This window comes from Polistes fuscatus, unplaced genomic scaffold, assembly GCF_010416935.1.
Source record: "Polistes fuscatus isolate 324 unplaced genomic scaffold, CU_Pfus_HIC Scaffold11, whole genome shotgun sequence".
NCBI classification, from domain to species: Eukaryota; Metazoa; Arthropoda; class Insecta; order Hymenoptera; family Vespidae; genus Polistes; species Polistes fuscatus.
In genome coordinates, this window is record NW_025113009.1 from 5,824,126 (window position 1) to 5,839,084 (window position 14,959).

Genomic DNA, 14,959 nt, shown 5'->3' on the forward strand with positions numbered 1-14,959 from the left:
AAAGAAAAATATACGAGGAGGCCTGTTGAAAAAGGGCTCTCTCTCATTCGGTCCTTTTATTTGACTCCTCCTTTTACCATTTTCCCCGAGTTTCTATGTTTCAATGCAATGTGTATCGGTCGCGCGTGCGGAGAGTGTAGGGCTAATTTTAAACTGACATCAAGAAAGAAAGAAAGAAAGAAAGGAAGAAAAGAGAGATTCAAATATTTCAATGGGGTTTTTCATTCGAAAAGTTAGCCCTTTTTTTTCAATTCATCCATATTTTTTAATCTTATTCCTTTTCCTTTTCTTTTTTTTTCTTTTTTTCTTTTTCTCCTTGTAATTAATTTGCTAAAAGTATCCGAAAGAAAGAAAGTAAAAAAAAATTTCGATGAAAATCAAAAGATTCGATGTCGGTCAGGCAACGACGTTGTTAAAAGCGTGGAAGAGGGTATTCTAAATTTAGAGCAAAGCTCGTCTTCGTGAAATTCCGCGAGTACGGGTCGCAAATAAAGATCCTCTAAATGATGAAATCAAATGGAATACAACACTCCCACCATCGTCATCGTCATCATCTCGAGATATGTCCACGACGATCACACTAACTTTCTCCTTGAATGAAAATGAAAATATAAAAAAAAGGAAAGGAATGAAGAAGAAGAAAAAAGAAAAAAAAAAGAAATAATAGTCGACGCCATTGGATTCTCGTCCGACGAAGTCCGGTTTCGAACTCACAAGAGAACAAACACACACTGATATAAAAGAAATTCGTAAAGGCACCACGCGAATGGTTTCTATGTAACATATAAGAGTACCAATGTATTAAAAATGGCTTTTGATCTATACGAAAGAATAACCCTTTTCCTTCCATCCCTTCCTTCTTTCATTACTCTCTCTTTGATGTGTGTATATACACATTTAAGAATATGTACGTTTCGAAAATGATACAAAAAATCTACTCATTTTTTTATTAACTCTATCGATTGGTAATTAATTGAGATTTTTGTATTAAAAGTTATGCGTATACGAGATGAAAAGGGGGTCGAAAAGTTAAACTGAAAATTTGCCTAACCAGACGTAAGTTGCATTCTTAATTTCATTTATATATTACGTTATCATTTATACAATTTCGAAATTATTTTCTGACCGATTGAAAAAAAAAATGATCGAGGAATAAATGCGCGGGTGAAGAAAGAAAAAAAAAAGAACCTATTTGAAATAAAGTTGTCAAGAAAAAGGGAAGAAAAAACATCACGCGATTTTCCATGCGAAATCAACGAAACGTTACGACCACTCACGAGACCCCCGATAACAATGATTATGGGAAGAGTTCTCAAGGAACTAAACTATCGGGTTTGTGCTGCTCGAACAATGCATGCACTGCCATTAACGTTTATCGAAAACGTCTTTCTTTTGCTGTACCACCATCACTACCACCACCAACCAACCCAATACCAACCAAGTACAACAAAAAGAACTTGTCTCGAAAGAGATATCTTTATCTTAACATTTCTATGTCCCCTTTATTGAAAACTTAAACTTCTATTTGTGTTTTTCAACGGAAACGTTTTTATTTCAAATTAATATGAATAATAATAATAATAATAATAATAATATCAACACATACAATGAAAAGATAAATTTATTATAGTGATATCTCATTGGATTCATTTCATAGCATGTATACACCATACATATGCATACATATATATAGTTGATTATTAATCGCTATCGAAGGAACGTTAATCGACGATAATAAATTTCATTGGCGTTGGGAATAGGACAGAATAGAGAGAAAGAAAAAGAGAGAGATAGATAGAGAGTGCAAAAGCAATGTCGTCGCCGGTTTGTAATGCGCAGAAAAAGAATGCATGTGGGGCTATTTAAAAAACAAGATCTATCATTCTAAACCCTCCCTCCTTCCTTCCTTCCTACCCACCCTCATAACGTATAACAAATAAAACGTACGGAGACGTTTTTTTTGGTCGTTTTAAAATCGCGAGTTACCATATTGTTTTTCTTTTATATATCTTTATTCTTTTTTTTTTATTTAAAAGATACAATGAGAGAAAAAAAATGTATATATAGATAAACGAAAAACTAGCTAGTAACTCGGTTTGTACTTACACAACAATCGACTGAAACGGTATCTCTTATACGTGCATTTATACGACATATGCGAGATAATAAAAAGACCATATAAATATGTTGGAAAAGTGTAAAAGCACCGAGATAAAGGGGTGCTTAAGGAATTTGTTAGAAAAAGACGAGTCCGGTCGGCAAGTCCAATAATAGCAGAGACGATGTTAAAAATAGAATATATATATGTACTTCGAAGTAGTTTACTGATACGGCGTGAATTGCGTGCAACACTGGCGGAGGTTCGATCGTTCGTTCGATCGGTGCTTCTTCTCTACGAAGGGCTGTTTCTCCTTCGTATTAAGAGAGAATGAGAGAGCGTGTAAGAGAGAGAGAGAGAGAGAGAAAGAAAGAGCATCACGCGCCGAGAATAGACATCGTGTAACCTTGAAGGAACGTGCATATGAAACGAGGAATCTTCTTTGGCGTTCTTTCTAAAGTTTGCATTTTGGTCATCGACACTCCGAGATTCTAATTTAAATAGGAAAAGAATATAAAAGTAATAAATATTTTTCCAATCATCTCGGACATAAATGGATTTTATCGATTAAACGAGTTTGTTGATTATATAAATAAGAATGTTCGCCGTGGCTCGTGCCAAGATCGTTCGGACAACGGTATTTGTTAAGTAATGATACTATGTTGACGACAATGACGACAACAAAGATCATAACGGCACGAGGATCGAGACAGAGTGTCGTCCGAGAAGCGTCGATGCATCTCTAAGATGCACTCGTAACTTGATAATTCGTTTAGCTTCTAAGTATATCGATGAAAAGTAGTCGGACGATATATCCAATTACCTTCTCTTTTGCCGCCATTAAGGTCACACGTTTTATGTCTATTACATATGTAACATCGAACCATGACTAATGTAAGAGAGAATCCCAAGAGTTGCTTCACCTGGTTGAAGAATTCAACATTTTTTTCGACAGGTGTTTTTGGAGTGGGTGACACGACGATCAATTTGTTTATTTTTCTTTTTTTTAATGATGTTATTCATATCTTCGAACGGAATAGGATAATATTAATCTTTTCTTGATAATGTGACTTTTGGGACACCGCATATATACCCACCACCCGGCTATACACACACATATCTACGTATTATGTGTAGGCACATATATATATATATATCCTCTTTATATATATAAATAAAGAGACCCGTGTGGGAGCCAGAAGACCATCATCCATAATATGCACGACGAACGTGCACTACTACTGCAGATGGATTATTATTATTATATATATGTATTCGAAAAGATGAAAAGATGAATATCTAGCATGATTATTCTTCTTTTTTCTTTTCTTTTCTTTTATTAATTTTTTTTCTTGGCGACGACAGCGATTCTGATAAGAAAAAAAAAAAGAAATGAAAAAGAAAATGAACCGTTTCAATCCAAATACTTTTATGCGGTTTATGCAGAGAAAAAAAAAGGAAGTTGGAAAAAGTTGTTGCGCGTACCAAGAGAGTTCTTTTTTTCGTTGAATATTGCAAAATTAAAATAATCATCCTTTCGTGCTCTTCTAAAAATCGTACATGATTTTGTGGTTATAGAAGAGATCGTGAATCAATAGTTTCGAAGAATTTTTTACTCGACAATCGTTGTGTTGGTGCCCACGGTAAAAAAATCTCGTTTATAAATTTTTCGTTGCACATATATCCGTTTCTTTCGAATGCATTATAACACAACGTATATATAAGTAAGCAAACGCGAATAAGCACCTACTTTTTAAACGTATGAATCATATTAGAAATTAAATGATTCATTTAATTGTATATATGTATTTGAGTTATATTTACATTTGACATAGTAAAGCAAGAGATTTTTTTTTTCCAAGATTTGAGAAAAATTACGCTATATATGTATATATATAATTTCTCAGAAAAAAAACAAAAGAACAATGGAAGGACGATTAAACATATTCCGACAGTCTTTTTAAAATCTTTTTAGATAATTCGTAGGTGATACGTTTTAAGATAATTTTTTTTTATATAATCTCATACATTTCTCCATTTAATGCGATATTGCGTATTATAAGATGCCGCCATGGTTGGCAACGTCGCACGTCGTTTCCTGTCTCTCTCTCTCTCTTTCTCCTTCTCTACTTTACTATTCGCGCGAACCCTACGGTTTATACGATATTACGAAAAAGTAGAAATTCGAGACGTTCTTCTAAAGATAATTTAAGAGAAAATAGATTCCTCTTATTATAAAACACCTTGACGAAACAACACTCTTTAGATTAATGTGCCCCACTAAAGAGTAACATCGCTGTAATTATATTAGATAATTAATAAAAATAAAAAAAAAAAAGAAATAAAAATGTGATGATTGTGGACATTAAAAACAAATAAAACAATTACACGAAAAGAAAACAAAAATAAAATATGGGTTACTAAAAAAGTATGACGCATATATCCTCACCTCATCCACAGTCATGGCAAACTAAAGGAAGATGTGTATGTATATCGTAAATTCAAGGCTAACAATTGTGAAGTAGTCACATTGTATTGAGCTGGCTTGCTCCTACGTGCCAGCACGCGCCTATGAAAAGCTTCCATTGTAAATTTCGTCGAACGTGTCGGTGGAGACTACACGAATCCGTACGATAAGTACGTTCTTTTTGCGATAGGAAACATCAACACAAGCTGAGAGATAAATGGCGAATGCGCTCACACGTGGGAGAAAGAGAAAGAGAGAAAGAGAGAGTACAATGAAATAAATAGATCGCGACCGACGAGGGTCATTAATTTATATTTCGAACCTGTTGTACTTCTTATAATATAAAACCAACGAAATTATTCTATCAAGATTCGATGATTTTAAGAACGATGACGAAAGCTAATTTATAAGATACGTCAAACATTGGATAAATTATAAATAGCGATGTATAATAAAACGAAACTTTGAATTTTGTTCGTAAACAAACGCTAGTTATCGTTCGTATTTTTAATATGGCGGATTAGCTTTTTTATTTCAAAACGCTTTACATAGCATGTATAATAAAGTCAATAAATACAAAATGAACGAATTTTTGAATTATCGAAAAAAAAAATATGATTATTTAACGACATACCCCCGATGTAAACACGACAATGCAAAGCTTTGTGTTGTCGGTTGTTGGAAAGAAAAGAAAATTCCAAATAACTTAATTTCTCTACACGCTCGCATAAATCCTTTGGAGAAATTAAAGAGGCCTAATTCCCCTTTATTCCGAATCCTACGCATACAATTATAAAGCGGCATCTTTCATTTGTTTTTTCTTCTTTTTTCTCTTTTCTCACGGTTACACCAACCGTGTCGGAAAGATAAAGAAAAAAGACGTTGCGACGTTGGCATCATACGTGAAGTGCTACGCCTATGTGAACAGGGCGAGTTATAAAGAAAGGAGAGGAAAAGAGGGGATAGAGAGAGATAGAGAAGGATAGAGATAGAGAAAGAGAGAAAGACAGAAAGAAAGAAAGAAGAAAGAAAATATAAATTACGAGAGAAAGATGAAGGAAAAAGATAATATAATGTAATTCCGTTAAGAGAAAGATAGTTTTCGCGAGCACCTGTCAACCCCGATCGAACATTCTCGAGAACTCGCCAGTGGAGGTTCTGATCGAGAGACGGAGAGTGCGCACCAACTTTTACTCTTTTTCTCTAACGACGACGACGACGAAGACGAAGACTCGCCGGCCGGCATCCGTTCCAAATTTAAATTCGCAAGCTAGCTTTAGAAAGTTATGGTGGACGTGCTAGAAACGTACCTCACCGAACATTTTTTCTTTATTTTTCTCCCTTCTTTCTTTTTGTACTCATTCTCTTCTCACTCTCTCTCTCTCTTTCTTTCTCTTTTTCTGTCTATCTCTTCTTTTATACCGGGAAATGTAAAAAAAAGGGAATGATTGTAGGTTAAAAACGCTTTGAAAAATACTCACGAATCGTATCCTTTTTTATCACGACGTTAAAAAGCCACTAGAAACAATAAGGCGACAACAGGAAAAGAAGTTGACGACGAGACTTCTGACGAAACTTTAATATGAAAGACACTATGAAAAAATACCACCGTAAAGAAGACTTCGAAAGAAGACGCACATTTGGTAGAACGTAAGAGCTTCGAAGAGACCAACTGCCGGAATCCCCCTCCTTACTCCGTCTTGTCGCACAATCGTCGCGCAATCGTCGCGCACACGCCGCGCCACCGATTCTCATTGGTTTCGACCTCCCGGCTCGGCGACCAATAGCGCTCTCTGTCTCTCTCCTGGCCTGCGCGCGCATACGAAGCGCCGAATTCGATCGTGATCATTTCAAACGCGTTTTCTCATCCTCGATTATTTTTTTTTTTCTTATCGATTCATGGACAACTTTTCGTCTACTCTCAACTGAACGTCCAATCAAATCGCGATATAAATTGGCTACTTCAACGTTTGTCTACTTCTATCGATTGAATTAAATTATCATACGATTAAATGTAAATAAACAAATTCGTTTAATTGATTCTTTTATGATAATTAACAACGAAAATCAATGGAAATGATTGATCGGACCAACGTAAGAGAATGCACTAGGTATGTACGAGCTAGCGTCAAATTCAGGCCAAGATTCCTGACCGAGTATACGAAGCATCGTTGGTATTTCTAATACGACCAATAAAGTCTCATTGTTAAGAGTAACAAAAATACAGTCGACTATTTAGAATTATATTAACAACATTGATCCAATTGATTTTCACGTAGGATTACGTCGATGACAACGTAATCTTTGAAATTCGTATCGATCAATGTCAACGTTAGCGCGTAAAAAATTAACAGAAACGGAACAAGACGGAATTGATAATATGACGTTGCATTTTTTTTTTTTGACAAAGAGAATGCGGAAATTGGAATCGTCCGAGAAGAATAGATAGAACACGACAAATATTAAAATGAACGATCGCTGTTGAAGTTATACCGCTTATAGAAAATGTGGTTTGATTCGAGAGTAATTAAAATCGAATATCCGTTCGTAGTTATGATATCAAGACTAACGACCACTAGCAGTTAATGAAAAGAGAGAAAGAGCAAGAGATAAGGGAAAAGAAGAAGGCATTTGCGGTTTTTAAAAGAGAGAAGGCCAGAGCGTTGATCTGATTTACGAGTCGGCGAACGACAATCAGTGCAGGAAGTGCACTGACTGGCACGAGCTGGTGAAAGTCAAAGTATAGGCGGAAAGTGGGCCGAATGCTTCGTCAAATATTAAGTTAGAAAAGTTTGGACGTCATTTTTATAAGGACAACGAACAAAATAATCCCTAAGGGAGTATATATATATATGGATTATAAAATATATCTTCTTAACATGGGAGACGAAACTTAGCGCGATTGTCTTGTACGTGTTATAAATATCACCCCGAGATGAGTTTAATTGTAAGAAAAGAATAAAAAAAAAGTAGATAGTTTGAATATAGGAATGAAAAATGGTTCTTTTCGAACGGCTACGAGGACGAGAACGAGGACGAGGATAAGAATGAAGACGAAGATGAAAACGACGAGGACGGTGACACGACGGGCGTGTCGCTCGCTCTACCGTTTCTAAAATAAGTAACAACCCTCTTTCCAGTAGCTTCTCTCTTCGCATCGAAATAGCATCCAAAAGCATAAAATTTGTTCTTTTTAAGCGTGCACTCGGCGTTTCTCACTCGAGCTTGCCGGGACGGTGAAAGAATAAGAGCTATGCGAACAATTGGAAATAATGAGCGAGACGAAAGTCGATATAAAACCTAACGGATTAACAAACGAAAGGCTAATGAGCCGTCGTTGTAAATTTTTTACCGCGAATATATATTAATGTATATCTAGCAGATACGCGAGATTCTATTGCACGCTTAAGACAAGATTCATTTGCTGATGCATATTACCGTGACAAAAAGAGTCTAACGAAAATCTATACCTTAAATAGTTTTCATAGAGACGAGTTCAAGCAGTTCGAGCTTTGTTAAAGTTGATTGACTTCGTCTGATTCTAGATTACATTCTTGATCATCGATCATTCATTAATATAATAAGTACAAATATATAATAAAGTACAAAAATGAAGTGTCAAAAGAGAGATAAAATAATACTTACTGATATCGTTGTTGGTCGACGAATCCTCGTCGTCAAGGGTCGTCGCTTCGAGAGTAACTTTGAGGTCTGTATTATCTTCCTGAAAATTGTTCTCGTCCTTAAGCATATTTTTGTCCCCCTGGGAAATGCCGTGCGAGAAATTGGCAGCAATAGTAGGAGCATTGTCGAGAAGCGGATTTTCGAGAACATCGTCCACGTTGTCCGTATTATTCGCGTCATCGACAGCATCAACGTCAGTCTCTGGTCCAAGATCCTCGTAAATGTAATCCGCGGCATCGTTCTCTTCGTGTTTTCCATCAGCACCTCCACAAGTTATCTCATCGTGAAAACCACCGTCGTCCATTGGCGTTTCATCCGATCCATTAGCGTGCATCTCTTCTTGATCGTTGTCGTACGATTGCTGATGCTGCTGTTGGTATTGCTTCATCTGCTTGAAGAACATGCCATCGCTTAGATCCTTTTGTACGTATGGATTATTTAAGGCCATGTTTTTCATCGATTTCACGACGTGAACAGAATTTACGTCGGTCGATCTCGCTGCTATATCACTCGGTGCCGTTAAGAAGACTACAATCGCTGTAATATTGTCCAACGAGCCTGCGTGTTTGGCTGCTTTTATCAAGCTCGTTACAGCGTAATTTGGATCGTCTGGAAGAAAAACAGAAACAACTGGTATATATAAATATATATATATATATACATATATACATATATATATTGTTGATTGGATTTCGTTTTATAAGTAATCTCTCGATTCGTTCACTTATCACCGACAAGCGTTGTTATTTACATCAACGCTTTGCGTTCATTTCTATTACGGAATATGTGCTATCGTTTTGATAACGGTGAATCATACTTTTCTTAGCATCGCGATTACGTAAATTCTAAGTTCATCGATGTTGACTGAATAACGGATTATTATCCTTGCAACGACGACATAAATATTCTCTCTATATAAATAGATTTAACTTTATATATAGATTGAAAAACAACATAATAATCAAAACCATTGAATACTCCAAAAGTGAAGTCAAAAATTGAAGTCTAAAATTCAATCGTCGTAACACTTTCAATCATCATCCGACCGACACGCGGAACCCGTTCCCATTTCTCTTTAGAAACCCATTGAGCGAATATGTTTGAGGAGAATTATGATATTTTTCATCACGGTCACACATTCATAGACGACTACCACAGCGCGTTCCTGTTGTCGATAAAAAGCATACGTTTAGAATGGAATATTTCGATACAATGGCGACAACTCTAAGAGACTCGATGGGTGTTTGAGAAAATTCGAGGGATGGAAAAAAAATGTTCCTGCATAATCCGCACCCCGACAACGTGCGGCCCTGATTTCAGGTGCATTGACCTACGCTGCACTCTTCGTTTCGACGCCTGCGTAGACGTTCTCTCTTCTTCCATTTCCATCATCTGTACCCCTCCCCCTTCTATCCATCCCCCTCCTACCATCCCCCTTTCCCTCCCCTTGCCGCCCTCTATCTCCACCTGTCTGTCTGTCTGCCTGCCTGTTTGTCTGTCTGTCTCTTTCGTTTGTACACAGCTCGCTTTCCATCTGCTTTTCCACTCTCTCGCTCACGCTCTAGTGACTTTATTACGTTGCCAGAGAAGCAAGCAGCATCCATCCCTCATCAGATATTAATTCCCGTGACTTTCAGACAAATTTTCGCAAGGGCGCCACATCGACGACGACCACCATCATCACCACCACCACCACCACCACCACCACTACCACTACCATCATCATCCTACACATTTGTTCTCTTCTTTTCCTCCCTTAACGCTGCTCGGTCTCTCCCACCCACCTCCTTCTTTTCTTCGATTCGATACCCAGACGATTTCATCCGCAGAAAAGTTCGTTTTTAAGCGAGCCCCCGTCGTCCTCGTCTGGCTGCACCCCTTTTCTATACCACCCTTTTCTATGCGGCCACCACCACCACCACCACCACCTACACCCTTTTCTATATAGATAAAAATATTAAAATCTTGGATAGACCAAAAGCAATCGTGCGAATTTCAAAGGAAACGAAATTCGACGTTTCTATTTTTAACGATAAGTTTTAATCGCGTTGAATTTTATCTCTTTTTCTTTTCACCGTCCCTCCGTGTTCTTTTTTTTTCATTTTTTTTTCCTCGAAATATTATAGTATCTCTGATGAAGTAATACTTTTTTCATTCCTCCGTTTATTTAAAAAATATCTCTACAGACTTTTTTCTCTCATTTCTCGTGCCTCTCTTGAACGTTTTACTTGATTTTTTCTATTGAGAAGTATAATTGAATCTGACTCATTGCTATAATCATACCAATCACATCAGTTTCCTCGTACTTCATACACTTCCTTTTCTGCGTAAGAAAGTGTTAGAAATGTTTTAGCGAAATAAGGAAAGAATGGGCGTGTACGATCATCCAGCGAATTAGAGTAATGTTAGACATTACGAGAACAGAATAATAATGTATTTCAAATTTAAACGCATTTAACATCGTTAATGCAAACCATTTAATAAAGATCCAACGCGTTATGCATTTATAATAATCTTTTATAATAGAATATTATTCATTTTAGGCTATGATAATTGACATTTTTCATCTACATAAAAACAAAGTTAATTAATATTTAATGACATCGTTTAATGGTTAATATAATAAAAATGATAAGAAAGAATAAATCTTTCAAATAAATATATCTGAAGTAAAAATATCCTTCCGGTAGAATGAATGAATGATTATATGAATGAGACTCTAGAAACAATGTCGATAACGTCCCTGCTGTCTTCTGGCATCTTGCCATTCATCCATCCATCCATTCATCGAAAAGAAAAGTTTATGGTGAATTCATAAGAAATGGTTGGAACGGTGGATCTAGCGAATGCTAGGCTCGAGATGAAATCTCGGTGGATGATCCAGGGGTCGCGAGTCGTAATTTATTTCACCATTAATAACGGCAACTTTTTCTTTTCTTTCTCCATTGCGAATTTTTTCCATTCCCTTTCTACATATTTTTCTTGTTAACCTTAACAATATAAGGAATACAAGGATGCACCGTGATATATGTCTTTAATGTCATCTGAGAATTTATACATTGATGCGAGTGAAAAAAGAAAATATCGTAATTGTATAAATAAAGCGAAATTTGAGAAATCACCCGCATATCTCATTTATTTGCGATCACCGATACGAGAAACGGCAAGTTTCGAGGAGGAGAGGGGTCGCTGAACGAACATAAATGATTTCTCGACAGAGAAATCCTATCTCATGACTCACGTGGCACGATCTGACAAGAGGTTTTGCTCGAACACGCCTCGCAGCTCGGCGTGCTTTTACGGAGCTCGATTTCGTTAAAAATAAGTTGCCATTTTTGGAAATCGATGAAGGACTTTTATCGACAGTCGCAATATAAAAGAAACGTGATTCGTATAACGATGATGACGACGCGACAAACCAACAAACAACCAACCAACCAACCAACCGAGTGAACGTTCCAGACAAAAATATAAACGACTCCATTAAGAGTTAACACGTCATTTTAATTAAATCCACGCGATTAAATGTTCAGGTCAAGATAATCTATCAAGATGTTTAAAAGATAGAGAATATCAATAAAGGCGACAATGTGTAAAGATTAAAGTCTCAATTTGAGTGTCGCAAATTAATACCAGTTAAGCATAAAAGGAAAGAACTATACCATTTTCGATAGATTCAAGAAATAGAGTAATTATGCTAATTGATCCGATTAACGCGACATACACACTCTTTCTACTTATATATACGAATCCTTTTTGTTCTTACATTCATAAGGGACATTTATATTTTCAATAGATAACAAATCAAACGAATATCGTATTCAACAAAGATAGTTTTATTTAGTGAACAATGATTACCACCCACCACCCTCTCCTCACTCTTTCTCTCTCATTTATTTTGTTTTTCTTTCTTTATCGAAAACGATCTATATCAACAAGACTCATTCGTTCAGAAAACATCCTCAATGGTATTCCTTACGAAACACGAAGCGGAACACATCAGTCTGTCTATATTTTTACGAGAGGATAGTGGCTCGATTCGGATTCTATCCGAGAAACCACTGCTCCACCGCGCAACTCGCTCTTTACGAAGGAGTTTAAATTACACGGAAATATTAGATTACGCGGCAACCGCGATATTACGGCAGAGGGTAGACAATGAAGGAGGAAAGATGTATTCAAAAAGCACTCGGGGGAGTACTCTAGACGATACGTATACTCTTCTCGCTTGTCCACTCTCTACCAAATCCCTTATAGGTATGAGATATGCATTTACAGATGCATACAATATTATATTATATCTAAGCGCACCTAATTTTCAATTTCGTTAAATATAAAAATCATATATATATATATATATATATATATAGATATGTACACTCAATATATACATTTACATATATATATATATGTTAGGAATCTTTAATTCATTCCATTTTGTTAAACGACTAAATAAAAGTCTAAACGAAAATCCCTTCTTTTATCGATCCACTTAAACGTGCTATTTCGGAGGGTTGTTGGGCACCCCTATTTGGCAGAACGCGTGACAACTCTCTCTTCCTCCTCGAGTATATCAATTGAAATGACAAATAAGTCTGCTTTTTCAACGACTATCTTTATCTAGGAAATAGAATTAGACGAATTTCGTTAGGGTAGAAAATGAATGCTATCTATCATTTCCGAGGATAGGCAGGAAGAAAGTTTTTCGATCACGCCATCCAAATTTATTCATCAAAACAACCCCTAATCCACATCGTGACGTCATTCTACCCCTTTGTTTCTAATCGATATTTCGTACTTATCGACACGAAAATCCTAAACCATGCGAAAGGATATGGAAATGACGAAAACATTCATTCACAAGTCTAATGTTAAATGTCTAGCAACGCTGTGCTGACTCATTCTCGTGATTCATAAAACACCATTAGCAAGTTTGCAATTATCGGCGATCAACATATCATCGAGAGCGTTCACGCGCGTCAACTAATTCTAAGCTCGATGGCTCGATGCATCTAACCGTCTAATTCTCCTCTCTCTTTCTCTCTCTCTCTCTTTCTATCTATCTTTTTCTCTCTCGTTACATCGTGTTCCGTATAACTGTATGAATTATGCAGATAGCTCGCGCATAAATCAAGTCCCATCCGCGGAACGATCGTTGAACTGCTCGTCGGCCCTGACCGGCTCTTTTCTTCTTCTTTTTTTTCTCCCTTCTGGATGCATATTGTTAGATGCAATTTTTATATCGCAGCTTCCCTTTATAGAAATACTCGTAGGTTCGATCCTCTTTATTTTCGGTCTCTTTTTTACCTTGTTTTCTTTTCTACCCTAGAAATAGTATTACGTTACACACGTTCAAAGCATGTATTTGTTATCGAAAAAAAAAAATGATTGAAAGAAGATTCCAAGAAAATTATAAATTTTCTGAAATATTTCTATCAACGATTAGATCAAATAAAACTAAACTCATCCCCCGACGTTTCGTTCTTAGCCGCGCCTCTGTACAGATTTAATCGCGTTTTATGATAAGGTAAAATGCAATTAAGCGCCGCACCTATAGTTTCCATGCTCCGTGGCTTATATACTTTCATATCTTTAGAAGTGTATGTATGTATGTATGTACGTGTCTAGAATGTGCGTGTGTATGCGCGTGTTACGGCGTGTTACCGACCGAGGAAAATTCGCGGACAATTTATAAGTTCCTTTCGCTCTTCCTGTTTCTTCTAATACTGTTAGACGAATAAACACGCTTTTTATACATATATTAAATACATTATATATAAAAAATAGATATTTACTATCTGATAAGAAAATAAAATATAATGAAGCATAAAAAAGGTGTTAAAATGTTAATAATAACGTTAATAAGATTTATCGATTGCATATTGAATAAAATTTGAAATACTTTCGACTAGACGATAAAACATTCATAAAAGATCGACCAATAGTAGTAGTTCAATTATGCACTCGCAGATAATCCAATGGAAAAAAAGAAAAAAAAAAAACAAACAAACATAAGCGGAGACTTGAAAAACGTTTCAATTCTCTTCGAAGAATATTCAAAAATTTGAAATACAAAGTAAGAAAGTAGAAAAAAATAAGTAAATAATTGACAGGGAGGACTCACTTTCCCAAAAAGAGGGGGGGTTGGGTGAGGGGTTGTAAAAAATGAGTTTTCGTCGGTAGGACGTGTGCCACAATAACACTGATCGGTCTGTCACCTAAGCCGGTCGAAGTCGTCGTAGGCAAAGCAAACTTGCGGCGAGATAAGAGCGTGCTCGCGCAGACTCCAACGAGTCTGGCGCGCGCGTTCGTAAAGACGATCGCAGAGGGGTTGGTTAATTAAATGATATTTCTTCTTGAAACAAGACCAAAATGTAAATGAAACGAGACGAGAGGTTACTTCGATTTATAATTAAAGGATTACAAGAGAAAGCGCGCGGAATCTAAATCGCGAAATAATATAAGAACTACTTGTAGTCGCAGAGTCCGTCTAACTCGAGTGCTGCGCCGGGCGTGGCGTGTCGCGATCGACTGAGGAGCGTTCCCTTACCGCCGGATGTCGCCACCGCCGAGCGAGACCGAGCGAGACCGAGGGAACGCCGAAGCAAACCGTAACGCACCGATGAGTCACGCCACCCTCGCTCGCCGTCAACCGAGACAGAAAGAGAGAGAGAAACAACCGAGCAATCTCATTGGCCGGCGTTCACCCT

At 36.8% G+C, this 14,959-nt stretch overlaps 1 protein-coding gene and 1 long non-coding RNA gene across 7 annotated transcripts in view; both read right to left on the reverse strand.

Annotated features, from left to right (window-relative positions):
* LOC122526394 (serine-rich adhesin for platelets-like) overlaps positions 1-14,959 on the reverse strand; it is a 46,299-nt gene that overhangs the window by 8,440 nt on the left and 22,900 nt on the right. For 2 of the 6 annotated variants that reach the window (XM_043649775.1, XM_043649781.1), the window contains one exon: positions 8,211-8,858. In XM_043649775.1, the coding sequence (XP_043505710.1) occupies positions 8,211-8,858 (648 nt within the window). The other 4 variants (XM_043649776.1, XM_043649780.1, XM_043649778.1 and 1 more) reach the window with 4 other exon arrangements.
* On the reverse strand, positions 13,314-13,974 carry LOC122526408. The gene is made up of 2 exons (XR_006306048.1): positions 13,801-13,974; positions 13,314-13,574 (listed from the first exon to the last, which is right to left on the reverse strand). It is a non-coding gene; the product is annotated as an uncharacterized LOC122526408 (long non-coding RNA).